Raw genomic sequence first — 24,875 nt, forward strand, 5'->3', positions numbered from 1 at the left:
TAATATTTCACAATATTACTGTTTTTACTGTATTATTGTACAAATAAATGCAGCTTTGGTGAGCAGAAGAGATTTCTTTGCATGAGAGTGTGGAGTGAAATCTGATTGGTTATATCAACCACTTACGACAGGAAACATAAATCACACTACATATAAGCATGACCCTGTCAATGCCCAAACGAAAGTACTCAACCACTTGTGCAAAAGATTAAGAGCTTTTATCTTCTCAGACAGTTTATGTGCCATGTCATAACTTGAGATTACATACACATGTCACTGACACGTCTATTGCAGACTGGTTGTGCAATCTTCTGTAACCTTTTCCTTTGCAACTTCTGAAAGCATGCAGTCTGTCTGAAAGTAAACTCAAACTGGTATGAAAGTAAACTCAAACATCTGCAGGGCCGAATGCCTCTCAGACACAATGTGTACCACTTAAAGACCTCTCCAAAGGTATTGAGTGAAAAGGATTTGTCTATAATGTGAATTAAATAATGTGGACATCTCATCTCTCCATGACAATAAGGAACTTTATCCCTGTCTGACAGGTTATGAACACAGATGAGTTTTCAGCCAAACTAAAACTCTCCCAACACCGTTTTAGTAATCCAATACATCAGTTCTTTAAGATTTATCACTCAAGTATTTTATTAAAACAATGCAAAACTTGATGTATTAAACCCAAGAAATGGATTTATATTTGTAAACATACAAACAGAAGTCTTCTAGGAAGAAAACTGCACCAATTTTGGCAGTGAATTTATAGCACTAGCAAAAAATGGCCTGCCAGTTGAAACTGCCAAAAAATTTATAAAATAATATTAAAAATCAGCATACTGGCTATGTTGCATCTGTCAATCCATAAAACTCTTGTTACCAAGACAACACCACTTCAAAATTCATTCTAATCCTAGCCTACAACGTGTGATTAATAATTCATAATTACACATCAATTATATTGATTTATTGCTTCAATGTCTAAATCATGATGCATGTGTGCCTTTAATATTCAAACTGCACATGTATGCATATAAAAAAAATCTAAATCCAAGGCAACAGACCTGTTTCCCTGACAACAGTGCGCTGAGCCATGAGCACATTCCCAAAACACATTGCACTTCCTGTTGCTTTGCTCACCAATCCAGACACATGCAGCATGTTAAGAATGATGCCGTGAACATGCACCCAGACTAAATTAGACTCAATGAATAAAACCCACATGTCAGAAAACATGCTGCACGCACAAGCAAATTAATAAAATACACAGCACACTTTTGTGTGTGACAAAATTTGACCTACACACACATTCACACACAAAAACCAGGATTAGACTGAAAATTTGCAGGCCATCCAAGATGCAGAGGAGTTTGTTTCCTTAATTGGAACATAAAATATGCTTGATTTGTGCATATTTCTCTCCTGATTCAGACAAGACAACTTTTTCACTGCAGAAAGCAAAATTATGTAAAGAGGGCTTGTATTTTAGCCAGAATCAAAGGTTTGAAGTTAAAAACGACTTAGTAATGGACTTGTTTCCTATAAATACGCAGTTTTTTTTAATCGGCTGACTGGACTTTAAGTCTGACGACACCCATTCACTGCAGAGGATCCATCAGTGAGCAAGTGATGCAAAATTTCTCCAAATCTGTGAAGAAATACACTCTTCTATATCTTGGATGGCCTGAGGGTGAGTACATTTTAATTTTTTTTGAGTGAACTATTCCTTCAACTAGCAGGTGTGAGATGTACTGACATTTAGATATTTAATATGTGGTTTCACAACCTGCTGAGACAAAGAAAAACCTACAAAAACACACATTTGGCTCAAAAACATTTCAAAAGTGGTGGGGCGGGGGGGGGGGGGGGGGGGGGACATATGATTTCCATAAAGTGCCGGAATAAACTCAACTAAACAAACACTAATTATTTTTAGAATTCCTTATCACACAGAATATAAGGTCAGGCCAGCACACATTCCTCGGTTTTTAATCAAAACCAGACATCTGATGTAACAGCCATTGGGGTAAAGAAAAAAACTCAATCCTAATATACAAACTATTCCCATAAAAGTTAGTGAGAGAGAGAGATAGACAATGCATTATTAAAGTTTGTTTGCATACTTTTCCCTCCAAATCGTCACTTGCTTAAGTGATTATTTCTACATAAAAGAACTTTGGTGCTTTCCGATTAAACCCTAAGGCCACTCAGATTCCCTTACATGAACATGAATCCTAGGTGATCCACTTTTCTCCATTAGTCTTCCCGAATAAGTCTATAAAAATCAGCTGATACAGTCGTAGACTGGCCAAAGGGGAAAAGCACAAGAGTGGGTCTCCCCTCTTATTTTTAAGAAATAAAAATATTTTAATAAAGTAATTTTTCTCTCGCTCTCTCTCCCATTTCCTGGAAAAGGGGAGGAAAAATTGTGCCACACAATAAACCTTCACACAAAAAACACACGTCGCTGAATTTATGATCACGCCTACTGCTGCATCCTACCATTCAAAAAAACAGCCATTCAAAACACCTCCAGATGTTGCACGTCATCCGGAGCAAAGAGATGGTTACGAGTCACTGAATCATAGGTGTGGGAAAAAATGCCCACATCACTACAACAATGATTGTAGAGTAAGCATATGAGTGTGTGTGATGTGAAAGGTGTTGTCGACAGTCTTGAAAATGTGTTAGCCAGGCTGTGGAAGTTTTTCTGCTGCTCTTAAGCTGAACTGACCTTTGACCTGGGGGTCCAAATATCAAGGAAGTATTTACTCCAATCGCACACATGAAGACATAAAGGTGGTGGAAGGAGACTGAGGGTCTCAGTTTTTTCCACTTTTTACAATACATATAGATGTAAAATGCAACAAAATACTAGAATGTAGTAGATATAAAAAATATAGTGATAAAGATATTTTTATTCCTTATTTACTTGTTCTATTTTTTATTTATTTTTTATTATCTGTGTTTTTTTGTTCTGTCACTGTCATTCTGTTGCACTGTGGAAGCTTCTGTCACGAAAACAAATTCCTCGTATGTGTAAACATACCTGGCAATAAAGCTCACTCTGATTCTGATATCAAAAATATATAAAGAAATATGGTGAAAATTTTGACTTGTGAGGACAATTTAAGTTGCTACAGACATAAACGGTTTTTGTGAGTTATAGTTTATCCAAAAATGAAAACACTGTCATTATTAATTCAGCAAAATACTCACCAAGGTTTAAGTGGGAGAACTTGCACAATTGGTGGCTGACTAAATACTTTTTTGCCCCACTGTATATACACCATTTATGGAGTCAACATCCATAACTACAGTATCTTGAGTTTGGTTGGTTTGAACAAATGCAACTAGAGGGCCTGCTATAAAAGACCAGAAGTTTTGTACATGTTTAGAATACGCCAATACCAAACCACTAACCTCAACTTGTAATACTTAAACTTGTTTAAAATTCTACTCTGCTGAAGTTACAACAAAAGAAAAACAAAACGAACTGAACATTATTCTGCAGTGAAATAAACTGTCCACTGCTGACAGAGTGACTGTAAAATATGATAAAATAGGATGCAAGTGTAGAATTATGAGCTTTAACCAGATGATGTTGCTTGAAAAATGTTTGTGTGTGTTTGTGTACAGGTTTGGCTGTACTTGTGAGAGCTGAATTTGTGAAAATGTCCACACAAATTTAGTTAAACATGATGTAAAACTGACTTGTGAAGTGGTCCTCACGATTTGAATGCTCATACATCAGCCAAATTATATTTTACTTCAAATATAATAATGTCAACTGGTTTGGGTGAAGTTCAGTTTACAGCTAGAATAGTAAATATCATTATCCTAGTATAAAAAAAAAACACTGTCTATGAGAGTTCCTCACTAGTATAACTTCAAAAGTCTGTGTTTGTATGAATGCACAGGTTTGGTGATACCGTGTGGCCCAAATATTTGAAAATATTCTTTCAAATATAGTAAAACGTGATGAAATATGATTGCTTCAAAACTACATACATACACAGGTTTTTATGAGGGATAGTTCAACCAAAAGTTAAAAGTCATCATTTATTCAGCCTCATGTCATTCCAAACCTGTATGACTTTTTATGTGGAACATAAAAGAACATATTTTGAGAAATGTCTCAAGTGTTTTGTTTTGTCCATTCAATGGAAGTCAGTGGTAACCAAAGCTGACTGGTTCTTCAAAATGTATTTTGTGTTCCACAGAAGAAAGAAAGTCATACTGTTTTGGAACCACATGAGGGTGAGTAAATGATGCCAGAATTTTCATTTTTTGGGTGAACTATCCCTTTAAGTTTGGGGTAGAGCAATTCTACCCCTACTGACCACCTCTGTATAAAAACCAGTGTCTATGAGATCTTCTTACCGGTATAGTGAAACCAGTATTTGTGTAACTGTGACGGTGATGCCCTTGATGGATGAGTAATACTGATCTCATATTTATAACCTATATCTGACATTTTATTGTCATGCTGCTGAACGCATTGAAATGATTGGAATTTGGCAAGTATTCATGTAAAACTTTCATGACACTCCCATAATAAATGACTGAACTTATTTCTTAACCATGTTGTGTTGTGTTGTGTTGTGAATGTCTAACCTCCACGTATTTGTACTAAATGAACATAAGAAGATTAAAAATTCCATTTACAGGGTCCATGCAAAAACCTAAGCTTATTAATAGTTCAAGTGCAAAGTTACCCAAAAAATAGTTGCTAGTTCATGTGAATGTCGATCGTATTTGGCTACTAAATGAATCAATAAATCATCCCAATGCTGGTTTTCATGTCCTACACAAAAATCAGTGTCCTCAACACATCTCCATCAAGATGGACTTCGAGGAAACATTGTGTTATTTTTAGACAGAACTGTTTATGCTTCTCGACGCCAAGCAACACTGCAAGGTTAGCTAAAAGTGTTTTCAAGATATCCAATTGTCTTCCCAGTTCTTTATGAAAGTGTTTAAGAAGTTAACATACCCAGTAACATAGTTTCTAGTTTCTTGCGGTCAACTCGAAACCTTTCCTCGGTCCAGCCTGGGTCAGGCGGGGAGATGTGGCCGCAGTGGCCGCTAGAGTCATCCTCAGACACGGCAGACGGTGAGTCGTCACTCCGCTCGCTGCTGGAGCCCTGATCATGATGCATGAAACTCAGCGGCTCAGCCATTGCACATTAAAGTGTTACAAACTTACTAAACGGGGTTTATATGTGGAAGAGGCAAACGGCAAATCAACATTAGGAGTAAAACATTCCGATTTCCAGGCAAGTTTTTCCAATCCTGCCTTTGAAGTCCCTTAAAGCCCCTCTGGCCAGTTACTGCCCCCGAGAAAATCAATCTGCCCCTAGATTCCGCTCCCCTCCACTTTTCCTCTGGCTCCAAGACCAGAACACACTATAGTTGGAGGACATGGATGCATGGATGGATTATGCTCCTGTGGGAGCATTCACGTGTCAGGATCACCGCCCACTCTCCTCCCAAAACTTTCTCATCATCAAATCCAGTTCGCGCGCCTAGTTTCCCCTGCACGCGCAAAAAAAAAAAAAAACTTATCAAATGACGATATTTTTAAGTTATTTGATTCAGTTCTTACAAAATTACTTTCATGCACATTTTCTATGATTCTATGATGAACATGTTTTAAATTACGGAATTAAAATATATTATTTATATGTATTTATTTATTAAAAACCTGTTTGACTTAAAATGTCTAGGTAGTGTAACTCTAGAAAAAAAAGCATTATTAAAAGAATGACATTCTTGAAAAAGAAACGTTGGCACTAGTCAAGTAGTTTGCCATGTTTTATTACTATTTCCCCCCAATAAACTTTAGCAGTGTGACCTAACAGGAATTCCATTTTGTTGTCACGTAAAAAGAAAACCTTATATATATATACAGTGTTGGGGAAAGTTACTTTTAAAAGTAATGTATTACAGTATTGCGTTACTCCCTAAAAAAGTAACTAATTACGTTACTTAGTTACTTTTTATGGAAAGTAATGCGTTACATTACTTTTGCGCTACTTTTTCAATATGAGCAGGGGTTGGTTGTTTTTAATATAAGAAGTTATATCTATAGCAAATGTAAAAGCCCTTTCACACCAAAAAGTGTAATGAATAAACCTCAGGCTAAAGGAAAAGTAAATTCACGTCTGTACAGTAGAACGCAGGAGAAGAAACACTCTTCAGCAATAAAAAAACAATGAAGCACAATTGTTAGTTTATCTAAAGTCATTTTTGCTTGTTAGTATGGTTGAACTGGTGTATATATATATATATATATATATATATATATATATATATATATATATATATATATATACACACACACACACGCACACATACATACACTTCAATAAAAAGAGAAAAACAGAAAATTAAACAAACAAAACCTATATCTTTTTCATAAAATAAAATATAATTGTATTCTGATTAAATGGAGCAAACCCTAAGAAAAGTTAATACACTTAAAATTTTACTTAAACGTCTTTGTATTTTTCTGCAAGATAAAGTGTTTACTTCATAAGGACATTGACGTTTTTAGTCATCAAATCAACCCTTTTGTAGAATTTTTTTTTTTTTATCCCCCAAATGTATGAACATGGCCAAACAGATTACATTTCTATGAACTCATCATATATATTTTTAACTAAAGATTTAATTTGACTGACGTTACTTAGGTGGATTCATATTTTGACACGAAACCTTTAAAAAACAAACCGCATAAAGCGTCATTGCGTGAGACCCATTTGGTGGGGATAAAACGTATAACATCGCCATCTAGTGGCACAAAGCTACGACGCAACATAAGATGCGAGCAGAATGTGTACAGCAAGATTGTCCAAACTCAGTCCTGGAGGACAGCCACTGTCCTGCAGAGTTTAGCTTCAACTTGCACCTTCCTGGAAGTTTCCCTCCAGGAGCAGGATTGGACACGCCTGGTGTACAGTTTCATCCCTGATGTGAACTAATTCCAAAATTACAGATACGGAAAACATCTCATTGTCAAACAATATACTAGAGTCATCATAAAACAGCTGCAGTGAGACATATTTTATAATAACACCTTTTAATGCAAAAACAATAAAAATGATCCAGTATTGTATTTATTTCTATACAATAAAATTACTAAAATGTAACTAATCCATTGGAAAACAAAACAATATTTTTTGTTATGTATTAACTGACAGGTTGCTCCAGGATGCCTCTGTGAACAGGGACAAGTGACTCGGCCTCCTGAACAAGGATTTTCTGTAAAGTTGTGCGTGTAAATATGTATATTTGTGTGTGTGTGTGTGTGTGTGTGTGTGTGTTGGGGAAGGTTCGTCTGTTGATAAAAGTCTTGACTCTGTACAGGTGCATTGCAGAGTCGTGTGCAGTAATAGTGTCCATGTGCAACCATTTCAAAATCTTGCCATTCAGTTACATTGCATACTTCTGAGTCCATTCCCTTGCCAGTCTGTTATACCTAAAAGACAAGAACAGACATCTTCATTCAAACAAATGGCTCTTGATGAAGCATTCAGAGTCATTTGGTACTCAAACACTTTTTGTATTGCTTGATAGTAATAAAAGATGAAAATGTAGAAAAGAAATGCAGCTTAGATTGAACCAGATGGGAGAAGATGGTTCATACAGACAGGGGCGACATGCCCCCATATTAGTACCAATTTAATATAGTCATGGAATCTCCCATGTAAGCCCCCCTGCAATTTGGAGCAGTTAACCAAGCCCAGGCCTACGGGGGTTTTAGAGGGTGAAAACAGAATGAAACAAAAGCAAAAGCACCCTCAGGTCTGGCAATTCAGTGTGTATTTGTGTTTGCACTCTGGAAAACATCTAAATTTCTATTTACGATGTGTTTTTGCAGCGTTGAGCAGTGTAGCCAATCACAGACATTTCTGTTGATTTCTTAAACGCAACGGCCAATCAGAGGTGTTTCAGCTGGTCAGAATTCACTCACCGCTGAAAACGCCAAAGTTTTTGCTATTTCAAGAGTGCATCATATGTGGATGTCATTCCCGAAACTTTGCAGCGTGTATGTGGCCGAAAACAAAAGATTCATACAAATCCTCAAAGGATTATAGCCTAGAAAGCGTGCAAAGAGCACTCCCTTTATAATTATTGAAAGCCGTCACTCATCTTAGTTCATCACGATCTCATGAAGCCTTCTAAACTGCACAATGAATCTCTTAATTTTACAGCGTCTGCAATTTGTTTTGAGATGATTCACAAGCGTGCAGAACTGAACTGAAGACACTGTAAAAAAGAAGATCTCCAGCCCAACTACAGCATAAAACTCGCCCATTAAAAAAAATACCAGCCCAAAATGTGTAGTAACAAAACAAAAAAATGTGTATATATATATATATATATATATATATCAAATTATGGGGGGGGGGGAATTTGGGGGGGGGGGTAGGGGATTTTTTTAGACATATTTTTAAACTACAATCTTCCAACATAAATGTTTTGTCACCCAGTGTATTTGTGTTTTTCAATTTATAATGTTGTTGATTCATATTTATTTTGTGAGGAAGATACTTAAAAAGAACTTTGATTTCAAACTGAATTAATTTTAACTAAAAAAAGTAAAAGTCAGTAATAAAATAAGAATAGATAAATTACGAGCAATGGCACAAACAAATACAATAACAAGATACAAATAAAATGAACTGTGCTTTAAGTTTTTCAGGTAGCTATAACAGTAATATTCAGGTACAGAAATACCACAGAAACTGAATAATCTAGTTAACTTTAAAATAACACCGGTTAGTCTTCAATGTATAAATAAACATTAGTGACAGACAGCGGAAGGTTTATTTAGCTTGCTGTTTCTTCATGCACGGATCTGTTACACATAAGTTTATTTTCTCAACTGTTTACATTCACTTAATAGCCTATATAACACAATATTTAGTATTAATCGACTGTTTATGTGAAAACACAAGACAGGCATTTTTTGACAATTTTGTATGTATTTGGCTGTTTACGCGCAATAAGGCACAACACAACTTAATTCTGTAGTCGCGCGCTCTCAGATGCGGCTCTATGTGCGCGCGCTTTGGGTGTGAGGTCACAGAAAGGGGTCTCACAGTTTAAAATTGTAAGACCTAAAAGCACGTGCAAATGATACATTCTGTCATATTTACGGAATTTCCCACATTACAAGTGCAGAAACTGAAACAGCCGCCCGTTGTATCAAAAACCAGCCCAAATTTTATCAACCCGCCCAACACATTTTTTTCCGGTCTGACGTTACCAAAAGAAGCCCAATTGGGCGGGAACCCGCCCAACCCGGCAACACTGCTGTGCTGTTATTATTGACTGCTTTGATGCCGTGTAATAAGATAGGACATTGTTTTCATACTTATATCACCTTCTACCCTCCCCACCCCAAGAGTTAAATGTCACCCATGCTTACAGATGTAGTCATTTTACAAATAAACTCTCACTTAACAAAACTCACTTACTTATCTTTGTCCGATTTGTAGATGTGTGCAATATCTGGAACTAAAGGGTCATCTGGATTCGGGTCACAAAGGAGGGAGCATATGGATAATAAAACTGAAAAACAGCAACAGAAAACAGCTGAATCATTTTAGTGGTGCTAATAAAAGTAAAGTGAATATTTCTCACATTTACTTAAAGTCACTTAAAGCCATAATTCTGAGCTCCACCTCTTTCAGGTCCTCTTTCGTTTGTATACTCCTTGCGTGTCTATTCCATATCCATATGCTGGATTATTCCCTTTATTAGAATCTAGATGTAACCTAATTGGACATGTTTATGATGAAAAGACCATATTTGTGCTCTCTAACCTTTGGATACCGTGAGGGCAGGTGACCACTGGGAGCGCAGAATGTCCAAACAGATGCTTCCATTACTGTTGATATTTGGGTGATAGATTTTTGTTGTGAAGGCAACCTGTCAGCAACATAGTATCAATTATCAAAGAACAAATCATTTATGGAAGGGGAAAGAACAGATGCTATTCTCCACTCACCTTTGGTGGTTTAAAAGGATAATCAGTCGGGAAATGGATTGTGAGGAAGAAAACCCCTCCCTGATATGGACTGTCACTCTAGGGGGAGATAAAAAAGAAAGCGTTTGTGTATGACAGAAGCCAATTCCTTTGTTTTACTGAGCCAATAACTAATTTCATAAAATAAACATTAACCTGGAATTACTCATGTGTACTTACTGGGCCCATTATTGTAGCCTGCCAGTGAAACACTGAAAGTACATATAGAATATATTGAGTAGACCGTCCTGTCAAAGTACTAAAGGCCAGTAATGAGTACATAGTTAGCAGACACACTTACGGTCTTCTCCAAGTGGTCCAGCTGAGCACTGCGAAGGGGGATCCCGTTGCAAGTCCTGTAACTCCTGCAAACACAGTATAAATTCACATGTAAATGTCTATGTTTCAAAAACAGACGTGCATGTTGTTGACAGTTCAGAGTGGAAAAAAAAACATAATATCAAGTTTTGATATATTATCAAAATTCATGAGCTGTAACCCATGTCTTATAAATGCAAGGTTAAAGAATAAAAAGAATAAAGAATGTGCTTTATAGTATTTATCAATAGCTTATTCTTTATTTATTTTCATTTTAAATGTTCTTTTTTAAATGTACCTTTTTATGCTTCTGTCATTTTTATTAGTTGCTGTTTTTAAATATTTCTGGTTAGGTTTAATTTACATTTATTTCAGTTCATCTCATATTTACATTTAATTTTAACCTCACACACACACACACACACACACACACACACACACACACATATATATATATATATATATATATATATATATGCATGTATGTATGTATGTATACACACATGTATACATACACACGTTATATATTGTATAATCAGTGTTGTTATGACTTTCATATTATATTGTAGTGTAGTGTAGTGTACATATTGAGAATTATTTTATGAAATACTTACTATTTAAATAAGGTTAACCTTTTTAACTAGAGCTGCTAAAACATCCGTCGACAATCTAAATCAATGCATACACATTACAATTGCAATATTTTTGATGTCCTATAAGACTTCAGTCCTCTTTGTTCTCAACATCATGCTCTTTTCATCTGGCCGAAAAATTAATTCTTCTAACCTTCTGACTTTATAGTAATGTGGACCGAGAGATGGTACACTGTATCAGCCATGTGTAGATCTTTTGGATCGCCGTAATGCTATTCTTCTTTCAAGACATTTATTTAGTTTAGAAATAAAAATATATTACCTTCTGGATCCTTTTCAAAGCCATCAGATCTCCGCTTCTTTTCTCCGCCTGAGAATGTGGAAGGAACAACAATGAGAGCGCGCACATTAGGGGAGTTCACTTCAAAATAAAAGTCCTTGTAACCTGTCATCGACTTGTGCTCAAATAGCTAAATTAAGCAATGTGTGGGAGGGCTTGTTCTGTGAGGTTCCGAATGAGAATTATTTAGACTTTATTCAGAATTACTATGACTTTAAATAATAATTTATGGATTATAAATTCAAATCTTTTTTGTATTCGTTTAATGCATTGGCACATAGAAACTTCTGTTCATTAAAAATTCAGGTGGCTGTGCACACCCCTCATTTTAATGGAATTAGGTCATTGGACATTGGAGTCCTGGCCACAAATAAGAGTTATCCATACAATCCTGCACTAAGTGTGTGAATGTTCCCAGGGAATGATCAATGAAGTGATTTAAAGCACCTGCCAAATGAATGCATGTAAATGTAGCCCCAAATGTACTAAGCAGAGTGTTTAGTGGATGGGTGGTGAGGGATTACTGTAATTCATTTTTGATGCAGGATGCAGATGTTCTATGTGCTAATCGCAAATTAGAGCTAATCCCAATAAACAACATATCAAGCAGAATTACTGCCTGCATCATCTGCGGTGGGCTCCACTTCACTGTTGTGTGTGTTACATGTTTACTTGCTGAAAATAATCTGCTTGTTTGTATGGTTTTGTGCACTTATCTTTCAAAATCTGTTCAGAGATACTTTCATGTTATACAAGTAGTTCATACAGGCTAATGTTCCCTTAGAGTGAATTCATTTTTTTTCATTTAAGTATTTTTATTGTATATTATATTATATAGGCTCAGTAACGAATTTCATTTAATTGTATTATTATATATTTTAAAACATTATTTAATATATGATTTATGTTGTTTGTATTTATACATAATATAATAATATATTATTGTTTTTATATATGTTATGTTTATATATTATTATATTATTTATATATAATATAATTTTGAATTTTATTGTGTTACATTGAATACATTATATATTATACACACACTCTCAAATTATGATGCAAAGGGTTTAGCTCTGATTTAGATCATTTATTGCAGCTTGCAGCCTTCTTTCATATGGCCACTAGATTGAAGCAGTTCACGATCAAAACATGTTCACCTGTTACTGCATTGTGGACCTTTATAGGCATTGTGCAATGCATCTCATTGCCTTTAGATTCAGGACACTCAGAAATTGTACAGTTTATATATATATATATTGATCGCAAACAAAAACAATAGTATTATAGAGGTTTAGTGTAGCCTATGTGTTTACCAGCTGAGGTGAGAATGCACAGATGACATTGTCTGACATTACAGAAACTTTAGCAGCCAAACCACGAAAATTACAACATGGCTAGGGACTGTGCTTTAGTTATGCATTAAAATGCCAGCTGGTCTCGCTTCAGACAACCTTGTCAACTTCATCAGGGAAACGCTGAACCAAATCAGCTTCGTGCAGTGATTCCACAGGGCTGGCCAAACGACTGCTGAGTGCCAAATGCACATCTGCATGTTTGGAGCTCTCCGCGGTGCTAAGCTACTTACAAATTAGCAGTGGACATAATATTTTCTCTTCATCATGATCATAAACATCACAGCTTTGGTGTCTGCCAATCCCTCTCTCCCTCTCACACACACGTTCCACACAGAAAGTACAACAAACATGGCTAATTTTTACGACTGGTACTTGGCTCCAAATCTCCTGTGTGGGGTTAAAGTTAAGCCTATAATCAGAACAGGTGTTGAAATGGTATTATTATTATTATTATAATGTTTTCTGTTGTTGCTGTTATTATTATTATTATTATTATGTTTTCTGTAGATCTCTTGGAATGCTAAAACATGAATGTTGTTAGTCATTTATTATGCAGCTGTCTGGAATACTTGACTGTGATTGGTCAATCGCGACATTCAGCGGGCTGTCTATCAGATGTTGCATTTACACAGTTATTCCAAAAGTAACGGGGTCTGCTGTTAGAGGAAAAAGAAACAATCACACCCTGTCATATGTCACACTGTGCCTACAGGTGTTTGTGTAACTCTTCTTTGGTATATGCCCTAAAATCAACCTAATTTTTTTTGGGGGTAATTAATGGCCATTTCCAACAATAGGTGGGATTATCTTCCTGTACATAATAGTTTTTAAAGGACCCATCATCTATAATTGTTATTCTGTTAAGGGCAGTTGGCACGAAAGATTATTGGGATCAGCAGTGATTGATAGTATTTTAATAATTGAATTCCTAGGTCCTGAGCTTGTCTCAGGCTGAAGTGTTTTTAATCTCTGTTTTCATGCCCCTCTCCTCTGCTAATCTGTTTTTCTATTATTCTCTTTAAACCCCTAACAAAACAATTACTTTCCCCAATGTCATATTATTGAGATTACCTTTAAAAAACAATAGATACTATCAAATACCTGTCCATTAACAAATGACAGTAAATGTAGCCTAAACTTTATCCACCTTAGAGAAGGCGTGGCCATTTGTAGTTCCAATTATTTTAGCTCTACAAAAACCATAGATATCTACAAAACAGTCTGTTAAGCTGCTTGATATTGCTAACTGGTATTTGTTATCATTTTATTTAAATTTATAATCGTAATCATAAACACACTGGTTGATAGCGCAAACCGTTTACAGTTTTTTCACGTTTTCTTCCAGTTATTTACCTGCGACTATTCAATTACACATTACCGAGTTGCAGAATAAGGTGGATACTTTTATAACACGCCAATATATAGGCTATATTAATAATAATATTTTAATATTATTTTGTTTACAGTTATTTCTGTTTATATTTGTTAGATTATTATACAATATAGATTATTCCAAAGTTGCTTATAAATTTGTGTGATATGAGAGAATATGAATTATGATGATAATGCTACGGTATTAGAGCTGAACCTTTGCGTTAAACAATTGGATTTTAATGAATAGTGATTAACAAAATATGGCAATACTACAATACACTGTGTTTATCGGTTTCCATTGACCAGATGTGACTTTAAACATGGAGATCTAAACAATAACTGTCTAGAATATGATATAAAAATGAACATGATTTTGTAGATCTGCAGGTGATGTTCTTGCAATGGTGCGTTTAACATCTGCAGAGCCTTTGCTGAGGTTGTTAAAATAAAAATATCTATGGATCATAAAAGAAGGCTGACGTGAATTAAAGATGAACGGGCTGTTGAGTAGTCTGACAGTTTCTGGGAATCAAACTGCTTAATCATTTGTTGATTGGCTTAGATATTATTTTTTCCACATGAAGTGTTAACAGACCATCTAACGGATCAGCAGTATCTATTCTGGAAGGCATCTGTATACCTTTCTCATGTCTTTGACAGCAAGAAGACTGGGACCAGTGATGAGCCAACTTCTTATGTGACAAGTCAAGGTAATTTTCTATGACATATTTTTATATCTGGTGTGCTGAAACAATAAAGAAACAGAAGGCAGGAATCAAAAGCATAAAATATATTTTTTTAATTTTTTGTCATGATGTGGATTTGTTTTTGCTGGTATTATATTGCTCTGTTGATGACATTGATCGATGCAAAACATTCATCATCACAGCAGGTAAAGTGCTTTAGAATCCTTTCTGTTCCCCAGACACATACTGTACTACAACAGGGAGATATTATGACATTCACAATAGTGGTGAACAAATGGTCACCCAGCAATGACAGATTTTTTGTCAGAAAAAGAAAGAAAATGTTTAAGAAAAATAGGGTGACTTATTTTAAATCAGATTTATGGATAATTCCCATGAACGTAACATAAAACATAATATTCAACACTTTTTACATGAATCATTTTTACACATGAAAGATAAAATAATTCAGAAGTATTCAAATACTTGATAAACAAAAACAAAAAAAAATTTAAAATAATAACACAGGAAAGCTGACAAACAAAATCATTGTCAAAAGATGACACACTGTATAGTCCTTTTTGTCTCTTTATACTGTATGTGCTCTTCAACATTGTCCATATTCATTTGCATATTTAACTCTCAGTTTCAGAATCACTGCTGTCTTCTGTGCGAGGTGGTGATCTTTTCAAAGTGCCTTTACTCTCTTGTTTTGAAGTGCTGGACAAATCTATTGCCATGTCTTCTGAGTCGTCTGCTCCGTTAGCTCCACTCGACCATGTTGTGTCGCTGTCTTTCCCCTTGTGTTTGTCTGAATATGAATCTGAATGCGTCGATTCAGGTGAACCGGGAGCTTTTTTTGTGATTTCCAGAGACTTTTTGTGCATTCCTGAAAGAATAAAATGCAGATGCGATTAAAATATTGTAGCTTAAGCTGCCAAATATTTATATATTACAAAACACTTTTAAGTCAGACCCTGGGTCTGTTTTAAGACCAGTTCATGTACATTTAATTCTATACTTTTAAGTGTAAAATATGGGCAACAGCAGATAAACATTCACAAGACACCTCAGCTATGTATTTGAGTGATCAAATACATATTTGAGTCTTTGAGTATTAAATAGAAAAACCACCTGCTGGCTCACCTAGAAGCCAGGGAGCGCAGGAGCCCATCATGCCATTCTTGGCCGAATTGATGATGGATTCTGGAAGTGGAATGGAGTGACGGACCATGGCACCATACAGCCCATATTCCGCCATCACGCTGCTGCGGCCCCAGCACTTCTCCCTTTTCCTCCACTTAGCACGGCGATTCTGAAACCATACCTGGGCAAAAACAAACCTGGGAATTAGCTATTGGAAAGAGAGAAAGAAAAAGAGAGGGAAAAACTGTGAAAATCATCCTATACCTGTATCCTGTCCTCTGGTAGCTCTGTCTTCATGGCCAGCATTTCTCTTGCATAGACATCTGGATAGTGTGCTTCATGGAAGGCTTTCTCCAGCTCCTCAAGCTGATGCGAGGTGAAAACTGTCCTGAAAAGCAAAACGAGATGCGTGGTTAATAAAACGAATCACCAGATCCTTACACAATAAACATTTAATGTAATATTTAATTTCATTACACACCTGTGCCTTCGCTTCTTCCTCTTTTGTGAGTTCCCTGAGTTTTTCCCATCGAGATCCCCGGAAAGACAATCATCATCTGTAATGTAAAACATTTTGTTAATAAAAAATAAAAATCCTTGACAGATTAAAATAGAATTCATTTGTTGGGTAAAGGGGAGACAAATAATACAAAGACAAAGACAAATAAATTAATAAATAAATAATAATATGAAAAATATAATAATATAAAAAATTAACTAAAATGTCCTTTAAGTTATCAGGTTTTAAAAATTCAAGTCAAAAATATTTAATATGACTTAATCAACCGGACTATATTAGGTTACATCAACAAATCTATTTTTAAAGGTTATGTCAAGTAAACATTTTTAAGGTAACTGAAGGTTACTACTTTTTATTTATATTATTATTTATGATTCCATCAAATTAGACATCACAAAGTAATTCGTTAATGAAAAAAAAACACCATTGCAAATAGAAAAACGTCAATTGCAGGGTCAGTTTCAGCACCAACTTCAGTGAACAGCTCTGGCTGATTCAACAAACAAATAAAGTGATTTGTACCGGAATAGGCATCCCGTTGCTGTTCGAGATTCTGCATGAAGTGACTCTCTGTCCGTGACTGCAGGAGCGGGATGTGGCTCGGGAGAAAACACGGGGCCCCAGGAGGTTGTTGTGCCGCCAAACTGCAAAGAAAACCCAAGCCGAGCGGCAAAGAGCCTCCCGGGAAAGCGAATCCTCCGACCGCCGCGCTCTGGCACTCTCCATTGGCCCCCGCGCCAGGACCGGACTGATGCGGCTGAAGTTCCGACTCCAGACCGAGCAGATCTGTGATTGCGAACCCTTTGGACCTAAATCCAGATCCATTTAGACGTGATTTGTCGATTCCGAATGAGGGATACAGTTTAACCTTAGGTTTTTCGTCTATAGCCTCTTCTCTTCCCGTCATGGTGGCAGTTTGTTAAATTCACTTTCTCTCTGAGGAGGTCAGGCTGGTGGGACGGTTAAGCGCTCTGGCGGGACCATTTATCCGTCTGTCCAATTCAGCAGATCGTCGCACTGTCCAATCAGATTCAAAGTCAGATATGTCTACCACGAGGAGGCGTTTCCCTTTTTCAATCACAAAGGATTAATTGCCACCAATTTTCCCTTTAATCCGATGAGGATTTTCCTCCCCTATCTGAATTGGTCCTGAGTTTTTTCCTCTAGATAGAAGATTTCACTCATATGCGCAGACTGTAACGCGTTGTGGGTTATTGAAAATGTTTAATAGCCTACTTGACATTTCATTGGAGTCAGAATATAAATTAATTAGATACAAGAAACCAGAACGAGATCCATGTTCTAAATTTTAGTGACTAACTAAATCTACGTTTCGTGATATGTCTTTATCATTCGATAGCTGTAATCTAATTTTAAATAATGCCGGAATTACTTGCAGCAATAATTACTAGCTAATTAGCCTATTACTGAGACAGAAATATATATTTTCTGTAATAAAAGAAAAAATTAAGAACTTAAAAAAATCTCTTCTAAATCCTAGAACCATAACTATTCATTTATTGCCAAGCTTGCACTGGACTAATAGGCTACATAGCCTATAGTTTAATTGTAAATAAAAGAAATATTCTCAAATTGCTGTTTTTGCTATTTGAAGAAATTATTTCGCTGACTTAAAAATGCACTCTGCATATTAAAATAGAGACAGATTTTTTGTCGTATAATGCAAAAGAACGACAACAATGGCATTAAAGACCATGCGTTTAGGTTGGTGAATAATAATTAGTATTATTATTATTAATAATACATTTACTACGATAAAACGTTTAATAAATTAATTATTTATATAAGACTTATAATTATTATAATTAAAATATAAGCTATAATGAACTTATTACGACTAAATGTTGTTTTAACATTGAGAAATTTAAATCAATAACAACGTATTCCATCTTGCATTTAATTATACAAGATTAGAAAACAGCTAATCAACTTTTGCCAATGAACTGGTCCGTGCATTTATGTTTTTAATATTCGCAACATGATTGACACGTGTCCTCATACATTTCTCTCCCCCAAACCAGTGTTGGAGAGTCTCCTTAGTTATCTGTAGCCTATTCATACCTTTCACCAAATTTCCTGTCTGGACATATATTGGAATACAAAACCTTGTCTCGACGTGATCACAGAGAATCTGCTTTATTTCGTCGACTGAATTATTACGTCAGCAATGAGGGGAAATGCTCGCAACATGATTGACACGTGTCCTCATACATTTCTCTCCCCCAAACCAGTGTTGGAGAGTCTCCTTAGTTATCTGTAGTAGCCTATTCATACCTTTCACCAAATTTCCTGTCTGGACATATATTGGAATACAAAACCTTGTCTCGACGTGATCACAGAGAATCTGCTTTATTTCGTCGACTGAATTATTACGTCAGCAATGAGGGGAAATGAAGCTCTTTTTGATTTGGGAAATGAGGTCAGAGTTACGGTAATGCTGTCAGGTCGACCTGAAGAAGCAGAGGCCATCCCAGGTGTTTCAATAACAGGGCAAAAACGGGCAACATCTCAGCCAGTCTGTTTCAAAATGAAGCAATTCGAGAAATCGTCTTACACGAGATAATTAAATGAAGTCCATTAAATTCGTTTACAACATTAATCTGTCATATAAAGAGCTCGACTCTGTAAAATCTGCTTTTAGGGCCCGTTTCCACCAGGACGACCTTAACTGCCGCTTTTAAACTGACAGTTAAGAGAGCTGCTCCACATAATCCTCATAACTGTAGCCTAATGTAACATAACTAAAACTAAATGTGATCATACGGGAGAAAAAGGAGGGAGAGAGATCATTAGTGGTCACGCTGAAGAATAATCTATTTTATAACAACAACAACAATAATAATAATTATTATTATTATTATTGTTAGTAGTGTGTAGGCTGTTATTATTATTATTAGCCTATTGCAGCAGCAGTAACTATATAGGCATATATATATATATTTATTTGTATTGGGACTTGGAACGAATTAGGAACACACAGGCTAATGAACGAATACATTTCATATTATTTCTTAAATCGATCAACAAAATAAATAAAAAAAGTCCTTATAATGGAACCTTTTTGCAGCCATTATTTCACATAAATAGCCTATTATAAAATAATAATTATGAAATTGCGTTATTGTGACCATAACATAATTTCCTGACTCTGTTTTCTCATTTCAAACGCAAACCCTTTTTAAAAAATATTTATCATTATTTTTATTAATATTATGTGCATTTAATTTTGCCTGTTAATTACACATTCTGATTCCTTAACACTCCACAATATCTGCTGGCCAACGGGTTGCAGTTTTACGCATAAATAGCCTTGTAAACAAAATCAATTATTTTTTTTAATATTTCTGAAACCATTTCAGTAACGCATTTCAGAGTAAAAAATAACCTGTTGATTTCTGGTCCTGCTTTTGTTTTTAGGCAGATCAAACACAATTCAACGGAAACAGACGAATAAAACAAATCCTTACAGAAATCATGGCGCTAAGTAACTGAAGCGAAGAACACACTTAAACTGCGCTTGCGGTAAAGCGAGGAAAAATGTTATTTTAAGGGCCAGATTACAAGGCTGGGTTTCATGGTGTCATCAAATAGGATAATCCAGGATAAAACTAATCAGTAAATGTTTCTCCACTCATTATTTCCCAGAGAAGATTTCCCGATTCTCCATCGCCAAGATTATTATTCTCTTAAAGAGCGTAACATCAAAAAATCGCTCTTTGCTCTAATTTTCTTTGGCCGTGGCGCACGGTACGTGGAGGTTGTTTGACTAAATGCCATGTGTCCTAATTCTGAGCAGGATCCGCCACTGGGAATAGCAGCAGCCCCGCACGCGCGCACTCATCACCCACCCACCTATAGCTGCCAGCAGAATGGCCATTAAGCAATGGGATTTCATACAGATTTCACATTTAGTATGGAGGGAAAATTAGATTTTATAAGTTAAACGAGTAAAAAAAAAAAAAAAAAGGATTTTATTCCAAAAGGGCAAATGTTTTCAATGCACTGTAAAAAATTATTCAATGCGTTTTTTGCAGTTTCTTAATTATTTGTGAGATTTACTAGCAATTTCAGTACATTTTTTGTTCAGTGTACACAAGAAAAAGGGCCACAGGACCTTCAAATTTCCCTTGAATGGCTTTAGAGGAACAAGATTTCTCAAAGAATGCTTATTGTCACTTCAAATCTAAATCCAAATCCTCGATTCTTGGGTAGCTGTGTGTGTCTGTGCACAAGGGTCGGAGGTCTTATGCGTTTGTTGTGCAAACATCTGGGCCCTTAGATCTCCAGATGTCCCACCCAATCTATTAAGATCCCAGCTGATTTGTAATCATCAAGAACATGACACACCGCTACTTAAACTCAATCTGACCAATCGTCAATGTGCAACAACTTCCTGTCACTCTGGCACTCATTGCTTTTCAACAACACTGGATGATCCCTTTAGACAACTTGTTTAATGTTCCACAAATGCGCCATGTGGATCACTCAGTAGTCTAAGAAATTCAGTCAGGAGAAAGCTGCACCGTCAAGGTCAGCTGCACCTAAGCTTCATCCTGAAATGGCAAACAAGCTGTAACCCAGCATCCTATTTGTCCCAAACCACGACAAAAATAAAGCGTATATTAATTGTAAGCAAAATGAAATGCCCTCATCCCAACCCTATATAATCTTTTATATAATAATAATAATGAAAACCCGATGCAGATGTCCATTCGACTGCTTTCAAACATGCAAAGGGAGGCCAGCCAGATAATCATTTTGCTGTATTAGAGGAGAACAGGCTTAACAGCATTTGTGCACAAAATTTCGAACTTACTTAGGGCAACAATTTGCATTTTGACGGGGTAATATTCTGTAAACTGCTGATCGTTTTTTACTTCTCTCGAACGTATGCCATGAATTGAAATCACAGTAGTATTCATCCTCGAGTGGTAAATAATTTATGTTGAGATTAGGTTTTTGCATTCTTAGCTCCTGACAGATTAAGTCATTCATTTTCTCTGTTTTTGAAATTGGGTTGCCTTTTGTTGCTTCACTATCCTTACATTCACTCTAATAACTGCTCATCTGGCTGATCGTTTTTTACTTCTCTCGAACGTATGCCATGAATTGAAATCACAGTAGTATTCATCCTCGAGTGGTAAATAATTTATGTTGAGATTAGGTTTTTGCATTCTTAGCTCCTGACAGATTAAATCATTCATTTTCTCTGTTTTTGAAATTGGGTTGCCTTTTGTTGCTTCACTATCCTTACATTCACTCTAATAACTGCTCGTCTGCACCCAATGTTTATTTTCATTGGATCTTCAGTAAGTCCAGTTCTGGGTGAAAAAAAGTCCAGTGTTATGAGCCACCAAACCCTGCAAGGTTCAAGCATGTTCTAATGAAATGATTATCCTCTTTTAAAATGTATAAATTTAGTTTCACATAGAAATTATAACAGTAAACATCTTTGTAAAGGTTTAAAAGATAGTTAACCCAAACCTGAGCATTCTGTTATATTTACTCATGTTGTTTCTCAACTCCTGCTGCTCTGGAACACAAAAGACATTTAAACATCACTGAACATTATTGACTTCAATTGTATGGATAAAAAAAACATTTTTCAGCAGAAGAAAGAAAGTCAGGTATGACATGAGAGCAAGTAAATGATGACAGAATTTAGATTTTTGGGTGAACTTTAAATTTGAATCAATGCATGACAGATTTGTAGGGTATTGAAAACCTTATGACTTGTTAATCAGTATTAAATGTGTTTCTTGCTACTGACAAACATCTCCTGAATCTGTTGCCAACCACTGAGAGCAATAAAGGCAAAAAACTAACACACACCCACTCACACACTCAAATAGATGCATTGTGCGAGGACGTGTGCTACAGAGAGCGTGTGAGGCGTTAGGACGCGGTTTTCTCCCTCTCTGGGGAATAAGTACAAAAGCGTGGAACAGCCCACCTGGGACTAAGAGAGCCGGGTTAATTAAAAACCTTCTGCACACACACACACTCATATTCACACACAGACACAATAGGGATACCAGAGGTCATCTGATCAGTTACACTCAAAAGCAAAGAGAAATTGGCTGGTCAGTTAGCGCTATGAATCACTTATATTATGTGAATTTGCCCCTTGGGAAGACACTCCAAATTAAGCTAAACTGCTGTTTTAAAATTGATTTTTGTGCACCCATGCTGGAATATAGCTTACTAGAACATGGGTTAGTAAAGTCCAATGTGACTAGTTGTAGAAAAGTTGCAGACTTTAGGGGTTTCATTAATAGTTTGGTCACACTTCAGTTTGGGGACCAGTTATCACTATTAACTAATTATTAACTACAACTTTTGCCTCCATAAACTCCTAATTTGCTGCTTATTAATAGTCAGTAAGCTAGTTGTTATGTTTAGCTATGGGGTATAGGATTAAGAGATCTGAAATATGGTCATGCAGAATAAGGCATTAATATTTGCTTTATAAGTACTAATAAACAGCCAATATGCTAGTAATATGTATGCTAATAAGCAGCTAGTTAATAGTTACCAATAGGGTCATAGACTTTTGAGTATGATTTTAATTTGTCTTCCACAGGAGTAGAAAATGTATACAGCTTTGGAACAACATGGGGGTGAGTAAACTAAACTAAAAGGGATAGTTCAAACAGCCAATATGCTAGTAATATGTATGCTAATAAGCAGCTAGTTAATAGTTACCAATAGGGTCATAGACTTTTGAGTATGATTTTAGTTTGTCTTCCACAGGAGTAGAAAATGTATACAGCTTTGGAACAACATGGGGGTGAGTAAACTAAACTAAAAGGGATAGTTCCACCCAAAAATGAAAATTATGTCATCATTTACTCATCCTCATGTTGTTCCAAACCTGTATGACTTTCTTTCTTCTGTTGAGCAAAAAGATATTTTGAAGAATGTTGATAACCAAAATTTTGGTTCCCACTGACTTCCACTGTATGGACAAAAACAAAAACTGGACGACAATGGGAGGTGAAACTGTTTGGTTACCAACATTCTTCAAAATATCTTGTTTTATGCTCCACAGCCAAAAACAAGTCATATGGGTTTGGAACGACATGAGGGTAAATGATAACAGAGTTTTTATTTTTGGGTGGACGATCCCTTTATATGTATCATTACACATATTAAGATGATTTCAAATAGCATTTATTAAATACCCTTCAGTCCACAGCCAAAAACAAGTCATATGGGTTTGGAACGACATGAGGGTAAATGATAACAGAGTTTTTATTTTTGGGTGGACGATCCCTTTATATGTATAATTACACATATTAAGATGATTTCAAATAGCATTTATTAAATACCCTTCAACAGAATCAACAAAAGCTTTAATTGTTTAAAGACAAGGCAATTTGGCAGATGGGAAAGGAACTGTTTCATAATTTGAATCTTGAGTGTTTGCGTGGCACATTGTAAACGATAGCAGTAATTGCTATAATTCTGTATCCAGACAGTGATTATGTCCTGGGTCATCTTTAACAATGCCCTATAAACACCAGACCCAACTGAGTTTGTTTTTAATTGTTTAGCTGGTCCATTGTTTATGCTAGATAAGGGGGCAACAATAGTCTGGCCACGCGTCACCCCCTCCAATTCACACCCCACTCACCGCCTCTGGCCCACTAATTATTCAAAAATGCACATTTATGCAAATAGCCCTCCTTGTAGATTAACCTAATTCAGTGATGTAAACAATTGGTAGTCGAGGGATTAAAGTTTTGTAAATTAGTCAAGACCACTAATGATATCTGATGTCTGTAAATCTGTGGATTTCTGGTCTTCTTAGAGCTTTATAGTCTTGTGTTAATCTCACGTCTGAAGTGAGGCCACGCCACGCAGCACGAGACACGTTACAAATCTATCAAAAGCGTAAACAATGTAACTGCTCTCGCCGTTATGCGTAACAGTTCAGGATTAAAGATTATTAGGGGGTGCACAGGGTCAGAGGCATTTTATAAATATCTTAAATAAACCTCTATTAGCCTTCCTTTGTAATTATGTATGCGTTTACATGCAAATAAGCCACGTGCTATCCAAACAAAGCTAGAGTCTGGCAAGATGCGAGTTTGGAAATTTAAAGGGATAGTTCAAGGTAATTCAGGATAATTCAATCATATAACAATCTAATATATAATATATTAATAAATACATTTGTATATTTATGTTTTATATTGCAACAAGTGAAAATATGATAAGTCAGACTCACAGGTTAATCAAGGAATTTTGAGTCTTAATCCTTCATTGCTTATTAAGTGTCCCGTCTTCAACACTTTCACTAAAACTGCACAGCTTTGGTCATCATCCTGAGTCACACATGATTAGCAAAGCTTTGTGACCCTGATATAATCAAAGCACACATTCAATAATGGGAAGTTTCTTTCTGCAAATATTAATATTAACCAAATAAGGGCTGAAATAGTGGTTTTGACACCATGTCTGTATTTTACTGCCCCTAT

At 35.9% G+C, this 24,875-nt stretch overlaps 3 protein-coding genes across 4 annotated transcripts in view; all 3 read right to left on the bottom strand.

Annotated features, from left to right (window-relative positions):
• LOC107553710 (protein bicaudal C homolog 1-B-like) overlaps positions 1-5,420 on the bottom strand; it is a 41,035-nt gene extending 35,615 nt beyond the window's left edge. The window contains exon 1 of the mRNA XM_016236029.1: positions 4,994-5,420. Within this exon, the coding sequence (XP_016091515.1) occupies positions 4,994-5,180 (187 nt within the window). The 5' untranslated portion in view covers positions 5,181-5,420. The remainder of the gene's footprint in view (positions 1-4,993) is intronic.
• A 1,898-nt stretch (positions 5,421-7,318) lies between these two features.
• On the bottom strand, positions 7,319-11,363 carry LOC107553913 (ubiquitin-conjugating enzyme E2 D4-like). The gene is made up of 7 exons (XM_016236264.1): positions 11,270-11,363; positions 10,338-10,401; positions 10,217-10,248; positions 10,019-10,096; positions 9,834-9,939; positions 9,486-9,579; positions 7,319-7,480 (listed from the first exon to the last, which is right to left on the bottom strand). The coding sequence occupies exons 1-7, from the start codon at positions 11,354-11,356 to the stop codon at positions 7,435-7,437; spliced, it is 507 nt and encodes a 168-aa protein (XP_016091750.1). The 5' UTR covers positions 11,357-11,363; the 3' UTR covers positions 7,319-7,434.
• Positions 11,364-14,812: 3,449 nt separating this feature from the next.
• Positions 14,813-17,368, bottom strand: LOC107553925 (visual system homeobox 1-like). Of its 2 annotated transcripts, none has more exons than XM_016236279.1 (5): positions 16,894-17,368; positions 16,333-16,408; positions 16,116-16,239; positions 15,852-16,032; positions 14,813-15,594 (listed from the first exon to the last, which is right to left on the bottom strand). In XM_016236279.1, the coding sequence occupies exons 1-5, from the start codon at positions 17,276-17,278 to the stop codon at positions 15,341-15,343; spliced, it is 1,020 nt and encodes a 339-aa protein (XP_016091765.1). In that variant the 5' UTR covers positions 17,279-17,368; the 3' UTR covers positions 14,813-15,340. The 2 variants fall into 2 exon arrangements, with proteins under 2 accessions (XP_016091765.1, XP_016091757.1); XM_016236271.1 differs by having other exon boundaries at positions 15,840-16,032.
• Between the last annotated feature and the right edge of the window lie 7,507 nt (positions 17,369-24,875).

Source organism: Sinocyclocheilus grahami, unplaced genomic scaffold, assembly GCF_001515645.1.
Source record: "Sinocyclocheilus grahami isolate Dianchi unplaced genomic scaffold, SAMN03320097.WGS_v1.1 scaffold18.1, whole genome shotgun sequence".
Classification (NCBI taxonomy): domain Eukaryota; kingdom Metazoa; phylum Chordata; class Actinopteri; order Cypriniformes; family Cyprinidae; genus Sinocyclocheilus; species Sinocyclocheilus grahami.

Excerpts from the sequence above, each read along its gene's own strand:
- LOC107553913 (XM_016236264.1), bottom strand. The coding sequence starts at position 11,356 with ATGTGCGCGCTCTCATTGTTGTTCCTTCCACATTCTCAGGCGGAGAAA. Across the intron at positions 9,940-10,018 it reads ATCCTTTTAAACCACCAAAG|GTTGCCTTCACAACAAAAAT; the intron begins GTGAGTGGAGAA and ends TGTTGCTGACAG. Across the intron at positions 9,580-9,833 it reads TGCCCTCACGGTATCCAAAG|TTTTATTATCCATATGCTCC; the intron begins GTTAGAGAGCAC and ends GCTGTTTTTCAG.
- LOC107553925 (XM_016236271.1), bottom strand. The coding sequence starts at position 17,278 with ATGACGGGAAGAGAAGAGGCTATAGACGAAAAACCTAAGGTTAAACTG. Across the intron at positions 16,409-16,893 it reads GCAACGGGATGCCTATTCCG|ATGATGATTGTCTTTCCGGG; the intron begins GTACAAATCACT and ends TTTACATTACAG. Across the intron at positions 16,240-16,332 it reads AGGAAGAAGCGAAGGCACAG|GACAGTTTTCACCTCGCATC; the intron begins GTGTGTAATGAA and ends TTTGCTTTTCAG.